This window comes from Podarcis gaigeae, assembly GCF_964106915.1.
Source record: "Podarcis gaigeae genome assembly, chromosome: 8".
In the NCBI taxonomy this organism is placed as follows: domain Eukaryota; kingdom Metazoa; phylum Chordata; class Lepidosauria; order Squamata; family Lacertidae; genus Podarcis; species Podarcis gaigeae.
Genome location: NC_139684.1, coordinates 51,119,681 through 51,144,670, shown reverse-complemented (window position 1 = coordinate 51,144,670; position 24,990 = coordinate 51,119,681). Strand labels below are relative to the sequence as shown.

At 43.2% G+C, this 24,990-nt stretch overlaps 1 protein-coding gene across 1 annotated transcript in view; it reads right to left on the bottom strand.

Annotated features, from left to right (window-relative positions):
- The window catches only part of NECAB2 (N-terminal EF-hand calcium binding protein 2), a 163,231-nt gene that overhangs the window by 88,464 nt on the left and 49,777 nt on the right, over positions 1 to 24,990 (bottom strand). The window contains exon 3 of the mRNA XM_083749971.1: positions 14,923 to 15,031. Within this exon, the coding sequence (XP_083606097.1) occupies positions 14,923 to 15,031 (109 nt within the window). The remainder of the gene's footprint in view (positions 1 to 14,922; positions 15,032 to 24,990) is intronic.

Sequence of the window (24,990 nt, the reverse complement as noted above, 5' to 3'; positions counted from 1 at the left end):
ACAAGGCTTGCCACCCGCCCCCCTTATTGTTAATCTACTATATACAGTATTTTGGAAAGTGCTTTGCTTGCCTGTCTGTTGATTTGTTATCTATGAGTTCAGCCACCTCTTGAGAAATTGTCATTCCTGAGAGGAAGGTAGTGGGCACTGTCCACCATTTTGAATTAAGATGGAAAACTGACACATTCATTTGGTGTGACTTCACCCTTTGTTTGACTTTGCTTGTCTCTTGAGATATTGTCACCAAACTTGGTACAAGGGTTCCTGAGGTGAGGCAAAACAATGTCACCAGGCACCATTTTGAATCAAGATGCAAGACTGAAATGCCATTTTGGTGTGACTTTGGATATTTTCTGACATAGGTTTCAGATGTTGTCCCCAAACTTGGCATGAGGGTTCACAAGGAGAGAGTGGTGGTCTTCATCAATGTTTGGATGACACACGCCATTTTTATTAAAGATGACAGACTAAAATGTGAAAAATAAAACTATGTCCCCCATTATGCCTTGATACACATTGGTTAAGCTCACTAAATAAATTACAGTGGTACCTCGGGTTAAGAACTTAATTCATTCTGGAGGTCCGTTCTTAACCTGAAACTGTTCTTAACCTGAAGCACCACTTTAGCTAATGGGGCCGAGGTACTATTTCTGGGTTAGTGAAGTCTGTAACCTGAAGCGTATGTAACCCGAGGTACCACTGTATTCCAATTTCCCCAGCAAGGCATTATCTTTATTAGGACCAATCAAGTAGTAACAGACGAGTGAGCAAGCTTTTGAGTTGCTCCAATCTTTTCATCAGAAGTTGATTGGAGAATTTGAAAGGTAGTACACTATTTTGATTGGCCTTAATAAAGTATTGCCTAGCTGAGAATGTTTGGATTCCCCTTATGGGCAAACCCAGCTACCTGTGATTTTTGTGTGCACCATTTGATCGCAGTCAGAAATGTATGTTAAAAAATAATAATGTATCAACCTCCAAAACAATGAAAATTGTGTATAGAATAGTTTATGAGTAGCTAGTAGAAAGCTACATGTAAAATAAATGTATCTGTAGGCAAAAGTGGTAGCCAATACTGTGAAACAGTTGCAACATTTGTGCTAGACACCTTAAATTGTCCTGGATTGCATCCAGTTTTGTACTTTCTGAGAACACAAATGGAGAATTTCTCACAGATGGCAGTTTATAGGCTATTGGTTGATTTTTCAAAACTATGCTAATATTGTTCATCTGGTATAGCTCTTCTACAAGAACATAATCAATGGTGCTCTGCCACAAAAGTTTTTGTTGCTTATATTTTGTTGTTTCAAAATACAAAAAGGCAAATATAAAGGGATAGTTGCAAAAGATAAAAGGAGGTGACTGCATGTTACAGCTGTAGCAACATTTTTTTTAACACAACTTTAGCCACAGCTTTTTTCTACATATAGGTAGTTTTTTCTTTGATATTCATACATCATTTTTAGGCACAGTTTTTGCCCTTTTTGGGGTCCCTGTGATTTTTGCTTGTTCCTCTTCCTTATTTGGGGGACCTACTCCTCTCTTCGGCTTTGGGGGGAATGTAACCTATGACCATGTCACATAAAAGAACTGTGTCAGGTGTGTGTTTGCTGTCTGCTCTGTTTGTAATTTATCATTTACCTTTTTGGTAAGAAAGCTCTTTTAGCAACAGAGCCACAGCTGTTAAGCAGCCTAGCAGAGGAGCTTAGTTCTAGGAAGTCATTCTGGTTTGATCTAACAAATGAGCTCTGGCAAAGGACCCAAAGCCAATTTGTTCCTCCACTAGGGTGATTTTTCTTCCCATTCATGATGGGGGTGGCGGGGGGGGGGAGGGCCAAGCCTCTCTCCTATCTCCCACCTGCTGGGCTTATGAAGTGGCCGTTCTGTTATCATACACCACAGTCTTAGGTTCGCTCTGTTATCTACTCTTGCATCAACTTTCGTTTGCTCAGGCTGTCCGTGGCACACAGCACAGCATTATATCTGCTCCTTTCCTTCTCCTAAGTGTAATGCAAATTGAAGTTTTATAATCTCAGTTAATAGTTGCTCGAGGGTTTCCTTAAATAGTTTCTGTGCCCTCAGGGCCATCTCAAAGCCCAAACCCTATCATTAAAAACCAAGAATAATTGCATTTTCTTCATTTGAAATGCACAAAACGTTTCACATTATTAAATATACACGACTGGTGGGAGGGAGGGAAGCGTTAATCTGGGGTGGGTGGGGAGCAGCAAACCTCAAATCCCAGGGCCAAACATAGACCTTCAGACCTTTCTTTTTCTGGGTCTCAGGACTCCCACCAAGCTTCTCCTTAGCCTGGCCTCCACCCCTCACTAGTTTCCCTTTTGCACACACACCCTTGAATGTTTTTGCCCAGCTGGAATGTGCCCTAATAATGCTTGCTGGGTGAAGGATGCATGCTAGCATGTGTGGAAGCTAGTCTATCACATAAAGGTAACATTTACATTTGTTGCGCCACCTACTGGCCAAACCAAGCACTGGAAGGGTCTATAAAAGGCGCCACACACCTGGCCAAGGCATATCTGAGGACGCAAAATATTGTAAAACAAAATTTATATCTTCCTTCCTCGACTGAAAGCCTTCTAAGCAGTCTACAAAGGCAAACTAAACGATTCATTAAAAATACCAGTAAAAACAAACACCCAAAACAAATGAACATAAAGTTTAAATGCCAATAAAGCAAGCAGTTTAAAAACAATTATATCTTACAAAATGACATGCCTAAATAGCAGTCCTGAGTAGGCTTGCTGAAACAAAAAATAGCTTTTAGCAGGTATGGAAAATAATGCAGTGGAGGTACCTGCCTAATATCAATACACAGAGAGTTCTTAAGAGTTGGTACCTCCACCACGATGAGCGATCAATTCTGTGCAGGTACAGAAGCGTTATTATTAGGTGGCAGTTGTAAAGTACCACTTCAGTTGCCACTTCAACTGAAGCAGTTGAATGGGCACATATGGGCTACTAAAGTTGTCCCAAGCTCCTGCAGGCTTTATATAGTACTGTGGTACCTTGTTTCTTGAACGGCTTGGTTCCTGAACAAATTGGCTCCTGAATACCGCAAACCCGGAAGTAAGTGTTCTGGTTTGCGTATGTTTTTCAGAAGCTGAATGTCCGACGCGGCTTCCGCTTGAATGAGGGAGCTCCAGCAGCCAATTGGAAGCCGTGCCTTGGTTTTCAAACCGTTTTGGGAGTTGAACGGACTCCCAGATTAAGTTTGAGAACCAAGATACCACTGTGGTATCTTGAATCTGACCCAGTAACAAATTGGCAGCCAGGACAGATCTCTGAGCAGGGGTGCAATATGCTGACAAGATCTCACTCCTGTCAGCACTTGTATGGCAGCATTCTGCACTAACTGCAGTTTCTGGATCAAATGCAGGGAAAGTCTCACATAGTATGCACTGCAGTAATTCATTCTTGAAGTTACCAATGTCTGGTCTATTGCTGTCAACCTACCCCGAATGACAAATGGCTGCCGCTGATAAAAGGTGCTCCTGGCCACCAAGGCCACTTGGGTCTCCAGTGACCAAGTTGGATCCAGAAGCAGCTCAGGCAGTGAACCAGCTCCTTCAGGGATAGTACAACCTCATTCAGGGCAAGCAATTGGCCAGCATCTCAGAAACAGAAGCCACTCAGCCACAAGATTCCTCGAAGTCATACTGTTTGTTAAGCTTATCATCCAGATAGTTTGTGTAGAAACAGCACTGACAAGTATTAGAAGTTAGCTGACCTTCATAGCATTCTCTGTGTAAGGAATTCCAGCTTGGTTTAGATCTACCAGAGTGTAATGAAGGCAAATGGCATCTCTCAGCTTAGGTTGGAAGTATAGATTTTCTTTTTGGTGCATCAGGAGTTCATTCCTTTGCAAGCCAATAAAAAATATTTAACTGCATTCAGCTTGTATGCCAGCTTTTCGTTCCTTGCAGGATATATTTTCCCCAGGAGATCAATTGAACTTACGATCAAGCTGAAGGTCAAACTACACTGTGCCTTTGGAGGGTTATGAAATGAGAAAATGGACCCAAACAGTCCAGAACTTGGGATTAACTCATTGTGGCCTTCATGAATTTCAGATGGTATTTTACAGATAATGTTGGGAAGATTCCTTTGACAGCTACTGTAGAGTCATGGAATAAAGTAGGGTGCTAAAGTCCCCATTTAACTGTCAGGCTGGCTAGGCAATCTTAAAGCAACCACTATCCTGTTTTAGGGGAAAATAAAATAATAACAGAATATTAAAAACACGATAAAACATCAAACATTAAAAACTTCCCTAAATATGTCGTAGTTCAGTAGTAGAGCATCATGCAGGAAGTCCCAGGTTCAATCATTATCATTTCTAGATAGGAATGGGAGAGACCCCTGCCTGAAACCCAGGAGAGCTGCTGCCAGTCAGTGTAGACATTACTGAGCTAGATGGACCAATCAATGATCCAACTCAATTGTTTGTTGTTGTTTAGTCGTTTAGTCGTGTCCGACTCTTTGTGACCCCATGGACCAGAGCACGCCAGGCACTCCTGTCTTCCACTGCCTCCCGCAGTTTAGTCAAACTCATGCTGGTAGCTTCGAGAACACTGTCCAACTATCTCGTCCTCTGTCGTCCCCTTCTCCTTGTGCCCTCCATCTTTCCCAACATCAGGGTCTTTTCCAGGGAGTCTTCTCTTCTCATGAGGTGGCCAAAGTATTGGAGCCTCAGCTTCAGGATCTGTCCTTCCAGTGAGCACTCAGGGCTGATTTCCTTAAGAATGGATACATTTGATCTTCTTGCAGTCCATGGGACTCTCAAGAGTCTCCTCCAGCACCATCATTCAAAAGCATCAATTCTTCTGCGATCAGCCTTCTTTATGGTCCAGCTCTCACTTCCATACATCACTACTGGGAAAACCATGGCTTTAACTATACAGACCTTTGTTGGCAAGGTGATGTCTCTGCTTTTTAAGATGCTGTCTAGGTTTGCTATCGCCTTTCTCCCAAGGAGCAGGCGTCTTTTAATTTCGTGACTGCTGTCATCATCTGCAGTAATCACGGAGCCCAAGAAAGTAAAATCTCTCACTGCCTCCATTTCTTCCCCTTCTATTTGCCAGGAGGTGATGGGCCCACTGGCCATGATCTTCGTTTTTTTGATGTTGAGCTTCAGACCATATTTTGTGCTCTCCTCTTTCACCCTCAATAAAAGGTTCTTTAATTCCTCTTCACTTTCTGCCATCAAGGTTGTGTCATCTGCATATCTGAGGTTGTTGATATTTCTTCCGGCGATCTTAATTCCGGCCTGGGATTCATCCAGCCCAGCCTTTCGCATGATGAATTCTGCATATAAGTTAAATAAGCAGGGAGACAATATACAGCCTTGCCATACTCCTTTAACAATTTTGAACCAATCAGTTGTTCCATATCCAGTTCTAACTGTAGCTTCTTGTCCCACATAGAGACAACTCAGTATAAGCTCCTTATGTTCTTCCAGCTTAGGTTCGCAGGAGAGGGCAGACTGATGGCAGGGCACTCAATAATAGGACAGCAGTGACATGCTGGAGGGCAAGGCAAGACCGGCCAAATCCAGTAGACAATGGCAGCTCCCAGCCAGGGTGGCAGGGCAGAGAGGAGGCAGTTTTCAGCACCTTGGAGAGCATGCATTGACCTCAAACCAGGTGCAGGCTTGCCAATGGGCAATGCTGGTTGGGCTGATAGGAACTGTTGTCTAAAACAACCGGAGGGCACCAAGTTGGAAGGGGGACTGCTTTAAACTAATAGTGCAATGAACAGTGCAATCATATACATGCTTATTCAGAAGTAAGCCCCACCATCTTCAACGGGGCTTACTCCCTTGTAAGTGAGGATTGCAGTCTTATAGACCAAGTTATAGCTCTACTGTGATACTTCTGATGTAATTTTCATATTAATCATTCAAGAATAAATTACCCTTTTCTATGAGAATAATTGTTTGATATACAGAAGTTTGAAACGAGTTAATTTGATGCCCAATGAGAGTAATTGGTTTAGCTGATGAGAAACAGTTAGCTCAACGATTTTTTTTCAAGTATAGCATAAGATGCAGGAAGTGATAATTAGCTAAGCAAATTGATTATTAAAGGATTGAGGATCAGAAAGATTTGTAGTTAACTTGTTAAATTGACTTTGACCCAAGCTTAGCTTAATAAGGGTGGGGAGAATTTATTCATAGCAGCATCAAATAAAGAATGAATGTCTGAAATAATTAAAGCAATGGTAATCAACGTGGGGCCTTCCAGGTGTAGCAAGAATCCAATTCTCATCAGCCCCAGCCAGCATGACCAATGGTGGATGGAAAATATAAAAGAGTTATAAATTTAATTTTATTTTAGTAATTTTAATAAAATATTTCTATGCTGCTTTTCATTTACATAAAAAAAGCAACACTGGTTCACACCATAAAACATAACAATACCCACTCAAAATTAAGCTTTGATAAAATCAGTAAAATCCTCAGAATGACCAAGGACATCAGGAACCCGCCTTCGTAATACTAAGGGTCACAGAAAGCCTAGGTAAAAAGGTAAATTTTCAGCAGGTAAGGGAAGACCCCTGTAGTACGTGTTCATTCAATGGGGAGAGCACTCAGCATAGTAGGTATCACAACAAGAAGGCCCTGCCCACACACTCCCTGCCCCACCCCAGAATGGACCTCCATAGGTCATGGTATAGCCAGGAGGGTCCCACCTGCAGACTGCTGTGGCCTGGGAGAAAGTGGTCCCTCAGACAACTTGGTCCTGAGTTATTTAAGACTTTACACATCAAAGGTTTAACAACTTAAAAGTTGGCTCAGTAGCTAATTGGCAGCCAGCGCAGCTTCTTCAGCATAGACATCATTTACAGGACAGAAGACGAGCTACTGAGCAATCCATCAGCATTTTAGTGTGAATTTCTCCTAGTAAGCACATTTCTGTATGGAAGTTTCCATAATATACACATTTTTGCAAATGGTACAATGCACCTTTGCATTTTATTTTCACTAATATATTTCCTTGGCTGGAGAACTGCATTGCATTCTGAGAAGAATGAATGTGGAAGAAAGGCTGTGTTCCAGCTGTGGTTTGCTTCAGAAGTGCAAATTAGGTAGTTTCAGCTTTAAAGAGGAAGGGAATCAGATTTCTTCCCCATCCCTGGGCAGCCCCATGGCATATTGCAGTAATGGAGTCTTGAAGTTACTAGTTAATGGAACTTGGTGGCTAGGCTACCCCCATCCATGCTTGAATGAATATGATGGTTGCTGCTGAGCTTATTCTCCAAGCTGTCTGCCAGAAAATCTCTTTCTTACAGCCATCATGCCTCACCTTTTAATTGGCGGCCAGAGGAGTATGGGGCTCTCAAAGGATTTGGCCCTTGGTCCCTAGCTGCAGGTCTCAGTCTAATGTGCTAATTTTAAATGCTTTATACACTGCTTAATAGTTTCTAAACAGTGTACAGTTGGGACACAAAAGGGATATAGCATTCAATCAATTAAAACCAACCGAGGGTGTGTATGTGTGTCTCCTACAAAACTGAACACACAGCTGCAGTTTGATACAAGCCATGTGTCTGAGTCATGGAGGACCACTAAGAGTGAGTCTCCTGTGGACCACATTGATAGGGCAGAGTCATAAGATATCATGCAGTCCTCAAGCTATCATGGACTCAAGTTGTTAAGGGCCTTGTAAATTAATACCTGGCCTCTTAGAAGAGCTAGGGCTTCTCTGATTCAGAATTTATATTTCATTTCTGTAGCGGCACACACATTCTCATTATTTTTTTATGTAGACAAAAAAAAATATGCTAGCACAAGGCAGGCAACACAGCTGCCCCAATTTTCTTTAAACTGATGTCTCTATTTCAAGTCGCTTCCAATTTTGTTTCGCCAGCTCTGCATTTGGGGAAAAAGGGGGATTGTCAATATTATCTGGGTTCACCTCTGGCTAACATGCGATTCTGAAACATCTCAGATGGCTTCCTACAAATTAGATCGCTTAATAGCTTGGAGCTTCATTTGTCCAGGGAATGTGTGCTTGACTAGTGTACATCAGCAGGTTTCATTTAGGATGCTGAGTAGCAATTTCTTTCCTCTCCGTTTTTCTGCAGGGGGGAGCATGTTCCACAGAACCTGAGACGCTGAAAGTGTTTCTTGAACAGCTTTATTTTTAGGTTGACGGTAGCTATGGATGAATCAAGGCAGCAGAGATATCAGAATGATAAATATACTGGATGATGATATGCCGGAGGATGTTGCTACAGGCAACAATGTGGGGAAATGTAGAACAAAGTGAAGAAATAAATAAGGGAAAAGGGATCTCTACCCTTGATACCCCCCCCCCCATTTTGAAAATAAATGTATTTTTATGGGTTATAAAAACGGCTAGCTGTGTTTCAGTTCATGTATTTTTTCAGGATGCATCAAGTATGAGAGGGGGGGAGAGGCAGGGTGGTGGGGAGTACAGCACAGTGCGAACACACTAGCACCAGATTTGCTCCACTGCTGCATTTGCACCACACACCCTTCCCTGTCGCCTCCCACTCTCTCCCAGTAAGAAACAGTGAGCCACCTGCTGGGAACCTAGCATTGCAGCCGCACCTCAGCCAGTGAGGGTGCTTATGCATATGACAGGTGGACTGTCTTCATTAGCTTGGTAGGTTACCATTTTTTCCACTTCTGCGCTAGGTGGTTTGGGGGACCCTAACACAATAGAGTCTTGGATTTGCTAGCTGGGAATTCCAACTGTTACCTGGTGTGTTTAGAGTGCACTGTCTCCTGGGCATTGGCGAGTGAAGTCTAACAAAGTAAGGCTATGCTTGAAACAGATCTGATGAGAAAAATGCCCTTTCAACATACTTTTGTGTTACACCCAGGGTGATGTGTGCGTGTGTGTAAAAAAAAAACAAACTCCTAAAAGCAACAAAGTAGAAAGATGCTAATTTTGTAAGCCTCAGTGGAGCAGAAAAGTCATTTTTGAAACAGCCTCAGATAGATGAAGCTGATCATTGAGGAGATATCATGTTTTTTTCTAATGACTGATCTTGTTAGATTGTCAAGGAGCAATTTTGTCTGGGCCACTGGTTGCTTTCAAAGTGTCACTTACAGCTTTTGATAGTGCTTCCCATATTTATTCCCCAAGAGTGGGTAATGTGACCCAGGGTTGTCTCCAGCTCTTACTCAGCAATTTGGGTGAACTGTAGTGAACTGTTGTGGTGGTGGTCTTCCCTCCAAACTTGGATCTGTATATTTGGATATCTTCAGTTTAACCTCTAAGACCAAGTTACTGCATTTTGTAGTCTACTTTATGATGCAGCAGCATCTCTTAACTTTATGTATATCATGTGTTTTAATTATCTTGTGCCTTGAGGCAATAAAACACTTTATACTGAACTGTGTGGACAAGGAGTTTTCTTCACCGTCAAATCTGGAAAGGCTGACAACTAGAAAAGGAGAAGACTTTGAAGCTTTGCTGGGCTACTCTGGTAGAGGTGCAATATCAAAATGCAATCACCATTGTACCATTTTTCTAGTTTCTCTAACTGAGCACTAACTTTGAGGTAGAAGGCACCAACTATGCTTTGAACTGAGGGTTCACCGTTTTGTGTTTTTGTTTTTTGTTTTTTTAAGGAGTCCCAATGATGGAATTGCAAGTTCAAAAGACAGATCGTAGCCTGCATGGATGACAACACTTGAAACTGTTAAATCCTATGAGGCTGCTAGTTCAGAGAATTCAGTCAGCTATCTATTCATCACAACCTTCTGACATATTATTGAAATTTTAGGCATTCCTTAAGAACACATGACATAGTTATTTACTTGGGGTGATGTACTATATATATAGATCTATCATCTATATCTATATCATTTATCTATCATCTATCTATCTATCATCTATCTATCTATCATCTATCATCATCTATCTATCATCTATCTATCTATCATCTATCTATCTATCATCTATCTATCTATCTATCTATCTATCTATCTATCTATCTATCATCTATCTATGTATCTATCTATCTATCATCTATCTATCTATCTATCTATCTATCTATCTATCTATCTATCATCTATCTATCTATCTATCTATCTATCATCTATCTATCTATCATCTATCTATCTATCTATCTATCTATCTATCTATCTCTCTCTCTCTCTATCTATCTATCTATCTATCTATCTATCTATCATCTATCTATCTATCTATCTATCTATCTATCTATCTATCTATCATCTATCTTCACACACATACATTTCTCTTTTTAGGATTCTCTAATTGTTCTTCCTGTCTTTGTTTTATTGAACTTGCCTGTTCCATCTCCAAAGTTTTGCTCCAGTGAGCAGAGCAAATTCCCAAGGACTAGTAGCGTTGTTTACCCCAAACGGTATGGGATTTTTCTTTAGGTCTCAGTGGGTCTGGCCAAATACACTATTTTGCTTGGGGAAATTTATGCACCCTGGTTTGCAAGGTGATTCAATGCCTCTTTGCTTTTGACAGAAGGAACTTAGTAAGATGCCAACAACAACAAGGACATGTATCTGAAAGCTTCATATATGTAGTGGTTAGAGCATGAGACTAGGACCTGGAGCACCATGATTCACATCCCTACTCACAAATTTTTGACTGGGTGACCAGTCGGGGGGGGGGGGAGCATGTATGCCACCTTCAGCTCCTTGAAGAACAGAGTGGGATGTGAATGCAAAAAATGAAATAAAATATAGACAAGGTTCTTCAGCTCAGCACTCATATAGAAATAGAGTCGAAATAACAAAAACAAATGCCCCCTAGTTATCCTCTGGCTCTTGTGCCATGTCCCTTGGCATTACCCCTCCCCCTGTTCTTCTTTCACTAGATTCAACCCAGTTCTTAAAATTCAGGCACTCCACTAGCATAAGCTTCGGTTTGGCTCTTTTTCACATCCTCCTCCAAGCAGTTGAACTCCAGAGGGATGTAAAATCCAGCAGCCTTTATTGATATTCAAGGCAGAATAGAAGGTTTTGTTTATCTAGGGCAGAATCACACATACCACCACGACATTTACTCGTAGCAAGTAAAGGTGTGTGTGTGTGTGCGCGTGCTTGTAGGGAAGATGCAGAATTTACATTTTTAAAGCAGTTAAAAACAACAACCTAGCCATGAAAACCGTTTTTGTTAACAACACAAGAGAATCTACCGTAACACCATATTACTTTCACAAAACAATATGTACCCAGCGCAAACTCCCACATTGCAAAAATGAAGGGGTGCTTTGAACGCCGACACAGCAACTCCATACCCAGGCAGGAATAATTGGCTTTTCCAATAAAACAGAACTTCAGCAAGTATTCCTGCAGCTGACATTACTGATCAGAACAACAGAAATCTCTCTTGCTTCTGACAAAGCTTTTATAAAAGAAAAGGCAAATGTGTGGGAGAACTGCATGCTAAAGAGATGTCAGGACTCCTTCAGCTTCTTATTTTGGTGTACACATCAAAAAGTTACTATTACAGCACAATCAGGAAGCAGCAACAAATATTTATTGCTTGGGGGGGGGGGGACTGGTGCAGCTGTAAAACTATCACTGCCCATCCATATGTCTGCATACTTTCCATCTGCTCTACCAGTATAATTGTAAAAGAAAGATATTGCAAAAGCATCCATTTCCAGGACACTACACTAAACATCTTCAGTACTGTCTCATCATGAGGCGCCTGAGCCTGTGACATCCAGTGTTGTTGTTGTTTAGTCGTTTAGTCGTGTCCGACTCTTCGTGACCCCACGGACCAGAGCACGCCAGGCACTCCTGTCTTCCTTTGCCTCCCGCAGTTTGGTCAGACTCATGTTGGCAGCTTCGAGAACACTGTCCAACCATCTCATCCTTTGTCGTCCCCTTCTACTACTGCTTTGGAAACAGGGGCTCAGAAAACAATACAATCTTCTAACAACTGCCAACTTCCTTTGATTTGGAGTTTTATTTCCATGAAATATGTATACACACACACATACACACACATATAACCTTTTGGCTTTGTGACCTATCCATATTCGTTGAAACGATCCCATTCATATCTCCCATCATAATGATGTTATCATAGTCCAGATAATCCAGCATAATCTCATGCAACTTCTTGTAGAATTCTGATTTCCCTTCGTTTGGAGCGTAGATTCCTAATATCAAAATTTTCTCTCCTTGGTGCTGTATTTCAATTGCCAAAATTCTTCCATGTTCATCTTTAAATAGAAATTTTGGTGAGAGGCTCTCCTTTGCATATATCACCACTCCTCTCTTCTTAACTGAATCCGAAGATATAAATTCTTGGCCTAACCTTTTATTTACCAATATTTTTCTGTGGAGCCTAGTCACATGTGTTTCTTGTAGACAAGTGATGTCTAGTTGCTCCTTCTTTAATATGTGAAAGATTTTCTTCCTTTTTTCCGGGCTGTTACAGCCATTTATGTTCCAGCTTAAAAGTTGCAGAGACATCCTGGATAAATCTGTTTAGTTTCCTTGGGATGGTGTTTTGTTCTGTAAGTCTTCAGGGTTCTGAGGTACAGGTACCTGTGGTGGTTCAGGCCCTGAGGGTAGTTCAAGTCCTTTGTGAAGGTCCTCTCCGTAGGTAGTCAAAAACTTATCCCTATCTTCCAAAGTTCTAATTTTAATCTTCTTCCCTCTAAAGGTAAAGGATAATCCTTGGGGAAAGTCCCACCTAAAGATGATTGAGTTGCTTCTCAACAGTTTTACTAAGTCCAAATATTCAGATCTGAGATCCAACAGCTGTTTAGGAATGTCCTTAAAAATCTCAATTCTTTTGTCCGAAATATTCAGAGATCTTCCGTAGTGCAGGCCCAGAATCTTGTCCCTTTCCTCCTTTGATCTCAACGTAATCAAACAGTCTCTGGGCTTTTCTCTCTTTGTAAGTCTTCCAAGTCTGAAGGCTGACACAATTTTGAAGTCTTCCTCCTCTAGACCCCAGAACTTGGAGAATTCTTTGGTCAAAAACTCAGCTAGGTTACCTTCTTCCACTTCTGGTATCGATCTTATCCTTAAGTTAGTCTCCCTGTTCCGAAGTTCCAACATAGAGAGGTAGGTCTGGTGTTCCCCAACCTGCTTGCTGAGCGGCCTTACTTCTTTTTCCAACTCTCCCACTCTTTGGCTGGTCTCTTCGGCCAGTTTCTGATTTTCACCTGCAGCCTCCTTCAGTTGTCCGATTGCTTGTGCATTCTGTGCAACTTGCCCAGATAATTTGTTTAAAGTTTCTGTATTAAGGTCAATTTTCGCAGTTTGTTGGTCAACTTTCCTGTCCAAAGATTCCAATTTCTCAAGAATTCTCTCTAGTACAGAACCAGATCCTCCTGAAGCCATCTCTTCTAGTTGTAATTCCTCAGTTTCTCCCTCCCCTGCCTGTGACAGGGAGGTAGCTTTTTCCTCCGAGGGCAGAGTAGGCACAGATGATCTACGTGTTTGTGAGGCTGCAGTTAAGGTTGTCAGAGTTGTTTGTCTAGTTCTTAATCCCTTTCTTTTTGCGCCACTCATTCCAAAGTTATCTAGCAGTCAAGGTCAAGCTGAGTTGTTCCCATGGGAAAGCTACGGCCCAGATGGTAACAGTCAAACAGAGGGCCGGGAAATAGAAAGTAAAACAATGTTTTTGTTATAAATCCTCAATCCTCTAGGGGGAGCATAAAATGTCCTAGGAAGAAGAGTCCATTCCAATCATACGAAATCTGAACCAGTACTTAGGGATCTTCACAAAAGTAGTTTTAGCAGAGTTGGTTTTAGGTTTGCCACAATATTTCAAGTTGTGCTTACTGGAATTCCATAATGCAAGAACGTAACCATTCTGAACTCCCTCAGACTGTCTCAAAGTTTAAGTACAATATATCCAAATTTGCAGTCTGACAGTTCTACTGCTCCGGCAGTTCTGACACCTGGGCTTCTTAAATAAAATTGTAATCCACAAAGAAGAGAATATATAAGTCCTGATCAAAGTCCAAAATTCAGTTGCTTACAGTCTTTAAAGGGATTAAAAGTAATTTCTGCGGGTGCTCAATCTGAGCTGTCAAAAAGTTCTCTCTATGCCTCCACTCCTCCTGCTCTTTGCTTTAAAGGTCAATGGCTGCGGAAGACGGACTTCCTTTTCCTCGTCTCTCCGCTTTCAGCTTATTTTCAAATATTTTAGTCCCAAAATTTAATTAAGTCCTCAGTTACTCACGGGTTGTTGCATTTTAGGATCTTGTATTGCAGGAAGAAAGGTCGGCGCTCACCGGCAACGGCAGCGCGGCTTCGCTCCGCTGAATGCGCATAGACCCACAGCGCCGCTGCCCCCTCTGCGATCCGGAGCCCCTTACGGGGTTCCCTCAACGTTTCGGGGGTTGCTCCTGGCGCCCGCCGGGTCCCGAGACCGCAGGCTTCCGCTGCCTGCGGTTTTCCAGAATGGGTCTCCGCTTCGCCGTAGCGGACGACCCTTTTCCAGCGGAGCTTCCCTCTCCCAGTTAGGAAAGGGCAGCCATTACCGTTCGCGCCGCCTCATACACACACATATAAAAGTTGGATGCTACATACCATAACACACATTGGGAGCAAGATGTCCTTGCCATTGTGTGTTTCTGCCAACCGGGTGCCTCCAGATGTTTGGATTATAGCTGCCTTCAGCCCGGTGGTTGGTGAATTGGCCTCCACAGTTATTTACAGACTCACTGTTAAGACCGTGTTCATGAAAGACAATCTTACTAAGCTACCAGTGACCGCCAAAGAGGAAGAATAAGAATAGTGATTTCTAAATTCAGTAACTTTGCACACAGAATTTCAGGTAGTTGTTCTCCTATTGTTCATGTGGCCAATTAGCCCATGAAGAAAACCAACGTGAACAAGAAGAATCTTTAAGAGGGCTTAAAGAATTGATTGTGTGTGTGTGTGTGTGTGTGTGTGAAAGAAAGACTTACTTGGTGTTGTCTGAATCAATGGTATGGAAAAGCTTTTCAAGTTCTTCCTCGTTAAGAGTTCCATCAGAGAAGAAGGCCTGGAATTCCTCCAATGACAATTTCCCATCATCTGCAAGCAAACAGAAGGTATCACAAGCAAATTAAACACACACACATATCCTAAGGAGGCAAACACTTCCAATAAGACCATAAGGAGGAGCCTACTGGATCAGGCCAATGACCTAACCGGTAAAGTATCCTGTTCCAAGAGTGGCCACCCAGGTGCTAACCTGCAAGTAGGACCCAAGCACAAGAGCTCTCTCCCTTTCTGTGGTTTCCAGCAACTGGTATTCAGAAGGATATTGCCTCTGACCATGGAGGCAGAGCATTGCCTCCACAGTCCATGGAGCATAGCCTCCATTGCTGCTAGTAGCCATTGACATTAAGTTATCTCATCGTCTTTTAATGTCATTCAAGATGGTAGCCATCACTGCCTCCTGATCTAATGATTTATCCATGACAACTGAATGATAATCATCTCCTCCACCCTCCAGACCACTCTTGAATCCCATCTGGATGAAACACTAAATTAAAGGTGTGATTTTCCTAATTTGTGGGCCCCTGTAAAAACTCAGTATGGATAATGCATGTCTAGGACACCCATTATAGCACTCAACAGTCCACTTAACATCTTCTGAAGCAAAATGAAATGCTTGCCAATTGCAATAATTCACATATTCAGCTGCGAGTCATCAAAAGACAAGATGCTGAGCAATGAGCTTCTACAGATAACTGGACATTACGTGCAATTTGATTTAATTTAAAAGTATTTCTAAACTGCTTAATATTTAAAAAAAAATCTCTAAGCAGTGTACACTATAAAAAATGTCATCCATGTAAGCAAAAATATAACCTAAAATAACAAATCAATAAAAGATCTTTTACCTTTACCCTTTTTGCCTTATGGAAAACAGGGACAGACATTAGAAGATGTCAGAAGCAAACAATGGTTGCTGCTACATATATGACACAGGGAAATGGTAGTTTTGTGCAGGTAAGATTGGATTTTCATTGAGAAATCAGCATGAAAACAAAGCATTAAACTCTCTTCTACCTCACCACAGTCCTAATCCATTCAACATGCATTTCTTTATCAATGCATTAAAGATTCCCTCCCTCCAATGCAAGTAATGGGTCCTTTAGTTTTTAAAGAAAACATCATCAATAGCTATTCTGAAAACATCAGTACAGAAATATCACCAGCACTTAACACTGATCATTTAAAAGCAATCAGGAAATGGATGGAGAAAACCCTAAAAGCTGTTTCCCCATCTGCATCAGTTCAAGATAATTTGAAAGAAACAGAACTGATCCAACCAATGCCTGTGTTTTTAAAAGTGCATTGCGAAGGCAGGCATGTGAGTGTGTGTGTGTGCATGCGTGCGTGTGTCTGTTCTAGTGTTGAAGCAATGATTCTTCAACATCAGCGTCATTGGACTGGTCATGTTGTGCGGATGCCTGATTATTGTCTTCCAAAGCAACTACTCTATTCTGAACTTAAAAATGGAAAGTGTAATGCTGGTGGTCAACAAAAGAGATTTAAAGACTGTCTCAAGGCAAATCTTTAAAAATGTAGTATAAACACTGACAATTGGGAAACGCTGGCCTATGAGAGCTCCAGTTGGAGAACAGCCTTTACCAAAGGTGTCATGGGCTTTGAAGACACTCGAACTCAGAACGCAAGGGAGAAATGTGCTAGGAGGAAGGCACGCTTGGCAAATCCACACCGTGATCAACTCCTGCCCGGAAACCAATGTCCCCACTGTGGAAGGGTGTGTGGATCCAGAATTGGCCTCCACAGTCACTTACGGCAGGCATGTCCAAAGTTCATTTTGGGGGCCTAATCCGGCCCGCCAGTCGATTTAATCCAGCCCCTGTGGCAATATATGTTCTGGGGTAAAATCCTAAAAAAAGCTCAACTTTGGTCGGCCCTCACGCATGTTCGTGTCATCAAATCCGACCCTCTTTGAAATCCGGACTCATTGTTAAAACTGTGTTTATGGAAGACCATCTTACTCAACTATGAGTAATCACCAAAGATTCATAGATTGCCTAGAAATATTTATTCATGTCAATGTATGAGAAACGTCATTTATTTAATCAGATCAAAGGCATGTTTTTCACTCAGAAAATGTTACCTTGTTTCATGCATGTTACTGACTTTGCAGAAAAACATTTAATAAACATATAGACAGTTCCTTCAGAGACCTAAGCCCGCTCACCCTTTCTTTCATGTGGTGGCATTGAGGGGCGGAAGAGGGCTTCACTAGGACCCCAACGAGGGAATTCAAACTGGCTGTGCCCTTCCTGATTGGCGGAGGGGGCATAAGCCCCTTCCCTCAGATCCGCCCCAATGGAGCTTCCCTCAGATCCGCCCCTCACCCATTTAAGCAGGCAGCACCTGAGGCTCAGCTGGTTTGTTCATGCACTGGGTTTTCCTTGCCCAGCCACCTAACCAGGTTTCCATGTTCCATCTAAATGCTGCCTTTAATACAGTCAGCCAAATGACTTGATAGGATTGCAGGATGTTTCCTCAGACTGATCATTTGATGAGCAGACAGAGGGGGATAACCTCCTCTCCTCAACTAATCTTCATAAATCACCGTGTGTGTGTCCCCGGAATGTGGGTGCATTTGAGACTGTGTGTGCGAGAATCTGAGATGACCACATTCTTTTCTCTCTCTTTTTGAACTTCCATTGTAGCTATGAAGTCCCTGGACATTTGGGCAAGTGTGAACCTGTCTCTAAGGCACCAAAAAAGAAAAGTGAGGCTAGCCTCCCCTACAATAATAATAATAAAAATCACTGAGAACATCATCTCCAAACTAAGACCAGCCCAATGTTAACTAACAACAATAACTACCTAAGCTGATCTCAAGTCCTTAAAAGTTTTACCCAGAAGGTTAAATCTTATCACAAAGCATCCTTCACAGCCCACAACGAAGTTTGTACTGCATGCTAAGACTGACATTGCATAAAGCTCATTTAAAAACCTGTCCGTTCAAGCTATATATCTATAATAGATTTTTAAAAGCGTGCACACATCACAGCATTAAGCCAGGTATTGACACAATAGAGAACCAGGACTAAGACCCGTGCGGTTTGGGAAGATAAGACCAGGCAATATCATAGAGACTTGGAAACTGCGATTAAGAGACTTTAAAAAAATCCTTTCCCCTCCCCAAACGACTGGCTGAACAGATGTAATACCCTGCTTACCCAGCCAGTACAAGTTAAGATAAGTGATGCTGAATATGGAAGTCTTTGTATGCTAGCAGCCTTATCAGGAAGGGCAAAGAAATGTACGCTGGAAGTAGAGTCACATGGCTGGGCTATGGGTAGGATAAGGCAGGTAATTCTGCTCAAGATATAATTTGATGTCCAAGGGTGCTCAGATGTGCTAAGACCTGATGGCTGAATCCTATTAGTCATACACTGATTTAAGGATCAAAATGCACTTTAAAATGAGAAGTGTCAACCTGCTTGGATGGTGTGTAGCAGGGGTAGCCAACAAGGTGCCCTCTGGATGTTGCCGGACTCTCACTCTCATCATCCCTGACCATAGGCTAGCCTAACTAGGACTGAGGTAGAACTAGAAACACCCCCCCCTTGATTGACTTCTCTCTTCTCTCAGTCAGGAGGGGGAGATGGATATGCAATGTCTCCTTCCCCCTCCCAAACATGTGTTTAATCAGAATCTTTAAAAAACCCTAATGAAGCATTAAAGGTAAAGGTAAAGGTACCCCTGACCATTAGGTCCAGTCGTGGATGACTCTGGGGTTGTGGCGCTCATCTCACTCTATAGTTCGAGGGAGCCGGCGTTTGTCCACAGACAGCTTCTGGGTCATGTGGCCAGCATGACTAAGCCTAAGCATTAGCCTTCCTCAAAAAATTGATTCAGGGCCAAATTCAGAGTGGTCCACAGGCAATCCTGAATTAGGGTGGGGGGGAGGCAGTTTGCAACTACCTGGTTCAGAACATACCTGGTACAGACATCCATATTGCAATGTTCTGCTGCATGGTGAAGTGAGTGTCATCTCCCTAAAAGAAGCTGAAATTTCACAGCTGAACTTGAGGGGGTGGGGACACACCAAGCAATTTCCTGATATTTTGGAAAATAGCATTGATTGCTGAGCCCAATCCAAGCAACAGAGGGTGATGCCTGAGCTGACAAAACACACTCATTTGGCCCTTGCACTCAGCCACTAAAGAAAGTGCCCCTTGCGCAGTGGCAGAGCTTTATGCTCCAGCACCGGGGGGGGGGGGGGCAGAGAGCAGGCGGGGTGGGGCTTGTGTGTGTCCTGGGGGCATGGCACCCAGCGCGTGCGGGGGGGGGGGGGGGAGCCGTGATGGCTCCCCACCAGGATTGCGCTGCTCTCTCCCTACACTCCTCTTCCTCCACTAGTGCTCTTGTGTCCTGGTTGAGAAGCGATCAGGAAACTGTTTGAGGCACGAACAAGTTCATCTCTATAAAGTGATTATCTTTCTCTGCTCAACACTAAACACACACAAAGCTCCCCATGATCTCTCTCCAGTAGACTTCAAGATCTTGCTTACGACAAAGCTTAACTAAGCACTTTGTGCTTAGCACAGGAAATTAGAATTCTCTGCCGTGGAGTGTGTTCCCACTCCCAGTTCTTGAATGAAGTGAGCAGTCCAATTAAACTTTTACAGAGTTATTCACAGGGGGAAAAGTGTGTTGGGAGTCAGCTACATTAATTGTCATTGGGTGTACGCTTGCCCAATTATTAGAAGTAGTTGCAAAGTGCTATCTGTGACACTTGTAACATGAATTCCCTAGATTGGAAACATCATCAGCAGCAAATTATCTTTAGGTCTAGTTAGTGCTTTTCAAAACCACTTCTCCTTCTCAAAAACAGCCACTGCTGCGGCACTGAATTCAGTGGACGGCTCTCCGGGTTGCAGCTCATGTTAGTCCTACTCAGAGTACAGCCACTGAAATTAAGGCACAAGCCTAACTTGGGTGTCTTATTTTGAATCGGTCTAACTCTAGGTAGGGGTTGCCAACAATGTGGGGTGGAGGAATGGCTACCACCAGAAAGACATAGGAAGCTGCTTTATCAAACCACTGGAACATCTAGCTCAGTTACTGTCTACACTACTGGCGGTGGCTCTCAAGGGTTTCAGGCAGGGGTATTTTCCAGCCTTACCTGGAGATGCTGGAGAATGAACCTGGGACCTTCTCCATGCAAAGTGGGTGTTCTATCACAGAGCTACAGCCCTTCAAATCTGCAGATTAGTTACCTCCAAAATGACCTCACTTTCAGGCCATTGTCTGAAACAAAACTGTGGCCACAAGCAGCCCACCATTATCCATCACTGAAGGAAATCTCCCCTAGTGCTCCCAGAGGAATCTTAGGGGGCCCACCACTGTAAGAGGGGTCCCATGGGGCAGCACTTTGTGAAAGGCCCCCTAAACCCTAAAGCCATATAACACTCAGAGTATATGCAAAATTCCATGTTGGGCAAAAGAATTCTAAACTCATCTCCTCAAAGTACTGAGCCTTTTATGTGCAGAGAATCTTTTCATGGTGTAGCATTCAACTAGGCATCTCTCTCTGCACCACAATCCCTCCAGCCACTTGCCATCTGAAGCAGGACAGTTTTGCCAGCTTTTCTACTGTTTGTGCAAATGTCATCTTTGATAGCACAGATCTTTGAATGGGAGCACCCCTCTCTCCTGGAAACCAGGCCACCGACAGTAAGGAACTGCTCCACACTTAAGCGTTTGGTTGGGAGTCCTACTTCTACAGATAATTTGGGTCAAGATGAAAGATGGTTTTTCTCATCCCCCTACCCTTCACTTTGGATGCAGACAGACATTCATGAAGACATCAGAAGGCTGCAAAATTTGTAGAGAGCAAGAGAATTATGCAGGTGGGCACACAGACACCTTTCCTGTCTCTCCCTCTCTCACCCTCTGCAACACACACATTATAATTCAATCTCTCTATGTCAGAATTCATGAACTTGGTGGCCTCTTTGGACTACAACTTGCATCAGCCCCAAGCATCACAACTGGGGTTGATGGGACTTGTAGCCCTAAACATCTTTTGGTTTTTGAAGGCTAACATATAGTGCGCTGTAAGAGCATATTAAACCATATCACCCAGAGACACCATTTCAAAGAAGCCTCGTGAATTTTTAATGCTGGTGCTCCTTCATTTTTGCTGAATGCACACTTTTCTTCCACACAATCTTTTGTGTGTGTGTGTGTGTGTGTGTGTGTGTGTGTGAAGATATATGCATGCCTTTTATCTGCTTGCTGTAATTATTAAACTGGAGCAATGGGCTGAGCCTGTGCCAGAACAATGGACTATCAAAAAGGATAGTGACTGAAAAGTATGTGCTAGAGCTAAACACACACACACACACCCCTCGGTGGATTCCAGTATGACACAAATCTTCAATGTTTTAAGCAGGCACAGCTAGGTTATCATGATGCAAATGTAACAGGTAGGGCAGCTCCCTGAGAACATAAGAACATAAGAGACGCCGTGTTGGATTAGTCCAAAGGCCTTCTAGTCTAGCATCCTATTTTCACAGTGGCCAACCAGATGCCTGTGGGAAATTAGCAAGCAGGACCTGAGCACCACTGCACTCTGCACGCTTGTAATTTCTGACAGCTGGCATTCAGAGGCCCACTGCCTCTGACAGTGGAGGGAGAACATGGCCACACCATGGTTGGTAGCCACTGATAGCCCTAGCCTCCATGAATATGACCATGGCTGTCTCTTGCAGGAGTGAATTCTATAGTTCATGTGCTGTGAAAAGAAAACCAATCAAAGAAAACAGTTGCTGGGAGCTAATGGTGCACCCCATACACAGGGAGGAAGGTGAAGAATACAGCCCACAACAACTGCTACCATTTGGACCAAATAAAACTTGGGTGAAATTGATCTGAGAAGTCATGTCAACTTTATCCTCCAGAATGAAGTCTGGTCAATTGAGATCCTTCCTTTCAGAGATCAAAGGGAGATTCATCTTAATACTAGATAAGAAACACAACTTGAATTAAAGAAAATGAAGACGCCTGTTAGAATTCTAAGGTGGGGGGAGGAAATGAGTAAAACTCTCACATATGCTTCTAGGGACTTAACACAACTTTTTAATAGAAGAGTTTAGCGGCAATTTTACAGCAATGACAAAAAGTTGGAATTCTACCCTCACATGTGATGCCTCACTGAAGGTTATTCACTTTAGAGAACAGAACCCCTGGTGAGAGCAACACGTTTTCTTGAAACGCTAACCACGTTAGTCATTAAGATAGCACGCTTTATGTTCCAGGATCCAGTTTCTTTTCAAAAAAGGAACTTCATTAACAACCAATGTCATATCTTTGAAAAGTCAATTTATTCACTCAAGAATGAAGCTGCCTAATTGATGAACAAAATTATTTTTTAGCACTCTATAAGCAATAAAGGGCTCTGCTTCTTGCAAAACAATGCAGCTGTAAAACGAGTGCTGCAGGCATCTGCAGTTGTTCGAAATCCTGATGAAACTTTCTAGCTATAGGTGGGCTGAACATTTGCTGGAAAACATTTCTGGTGCAAAAGAAGAGTAGCGTGTGAGAGGGATGAGAAGATTTTCCCCAACCCCTTTAAAATGTATACAGTGGTACCTTGAGTTAAGTACTTAATTCGTTCCGGAGGTCCGCTCTTAAACTGAAACTGTTCTTAACCTGAAGCACCACTTTACCTAATGGGGCCTCCTGCTGCTGCTGTGCCGTCGGAGCGCGATTTCTGTTCTCATCCTGAAGCAAAGTTCTTAACCTGAAGCACTATTTCTGGGTTAGCGGAGTCTGTAACCTGAAGCGTATATAACCTGAAGCGTATGTAACCTGAGGTACCGCTGTACTCTGAATCATCACCACTCACCCCAAGTCCCCAAAACAAGAGAAAGCACCACTGACAAGGGAAAACAAGACCAAGGAACTCCAGGTGCGCCAGGAGGTACTATAGCACAGTCTTTGCCAATCTGGCACCAGCTGAGGCTGATGGAATTTGTAGTCCAAAAAATCTGGGTGGCACCAGGTTAGCAAGGTCCACTATAGTGGTTCATGTGCTTGGTTGAAACAGCTCTCCAAAGTGCCTCCTAAAAGGATTATTCTAAAGCACACTAAGCCTTAAATAAACCTTTCTTCAAGCACCTGGAGTTCCTTCTCTCTCCTTTCCCTCGCTAGTTTTGCTCTATAAACAATTGACATTATAATATAACCAATCAGACTCAACCATGAGACAATATCAACGAGGGCACACAAAATCACTCTGCGTTAGCTTCATATCCCTCAGTGACATCATCATGTAAATTAGAATGAGGGAGGGAAATCTGGGAGCCAGAATCTCCAACTTGCCCTGGCAGGGCAGGTTTCCTAGAGGCTGAGAGAGCATGCTGTCTCCTTAAAGCCAGCTGCTGGCGAGGAACACAACCAGTCAGGAGGCATGGAGGGAGACTTATCTCTGATGGCAGAGGGTCTTTGATCATGATCTCAATGCAAAGGCAAGCTCATGTGAAGCGAATTCCGTTTGACTCAAAGGAGCGTGCTTCCAATTGCACATGAATATCACTCAGCGCACTTAATGTCTTCATTTTCCTAGAAATAAATGATAGTTCTGCATGGCCTGCAAGATTTGCTTACAAGATTTGCCAGAGACCACTTTCTCTTCCTCCAATGTTGGATGGAGGTAGAGGCTCCCTAGACAGCACCACCCCCACTCAGGGACTGTGGGTGCCCATTTGGCCACTCGCCTCCCAGATAGGACAAGGTGCACGGCACAGCCAAGCACCAGTTGTGCTGCCACTGTGTGCTTCTCTCTGCTTGCTGCCTCACCCTTGGTGCACCCACCCCCACTATGCTGAGGCAGCTGGTGCACTGCACTCTCAGAGGTGCAAGGAGACGCAGGTGCCCAGCAGCATCCTGAGGAATTTAGTGGTACCTGCTGGAGCGCAACACGGCTGAGGGCAAGAGTGAGGACTGCTGGGCTGGCTGGACAATCCTCAGGAGAGCTTCCAACTATGCAGTTCTATAAGTCTGTGACCAGCATGGTGTAGTGTTTAAGAGCAGCAGACTTGTAATCTGGTGAACTGGGTTCGCTTCCCCGCTCCTCCACATGCAGCTGCTGGGTGACCTTGGACTAGTCACACTTCTCTGAAGTCTCTCAGCCTCATTCATCTCACAGAGTGTTTGTTGTGGGGGAGGAAGGGAAAGGAGATTGTTAGCCGCCTTGAGACTCCTTAAGGGGAGTGAAAGGCGGGATATCAAGTCTAAACTCTTCCTCCTCCTCCTCCTCCTCCTTCTCCTCCTCCTCTTCTTCTTCTAGTGAAAGATGTGTGTCATGTAACTTGACCCCAAAAGATGTGTGTCCTGATTTTCCTCTGTGACGTACTGGAGGGTATGCACTCTCTGTCTTGCTGATGTAGTCCATAGCAGAGCTGTATGTTTGGCACCAGCTTTGCGGCAGGAGTTGCTGAAAGGAGACGTACAAGGTGCCATACAACTGTCTTAGGGACTACAGTCCAGATTTATGTAGGGTTTACTCCTTAGTCGTTTCTTCTCCCGAAGATGTTCCACAAGGTGGTGAAGTATAAGTCTTTGTATGCAGAAAGTCTCAGGTTCGACCCACAACATCCCCAGCTGAAAGGATCAGGTAGCAGGATGGTGGGAAAGACTCCTATCTAAGAGCCACTGCTAGTCAGAGTCAACAGAGATCTGCCTGTATCAGAGATGGGGATCATGTGGTCCTCCAGATGTTGCTAGACTAGAGCTTCTGCCAGTCCTGACTATTTACCATGCTGTCTGAGGCTGATGGGAGCTGGAGTCCAGCCCTAAAGAACTGAAGAGCCACAGATTCTCAACCCCAGGCTTACATCTTACAGGAAACAAACACTAGGCTGCTCCAATTCCACAGAGACCAAAGGCTGCAAGAAAAGATAATTTATGCTACTCATCACCATCATCAAATCTTAACAAACTATTGATTATTTACTAACAAATCATCTAAACTGGTA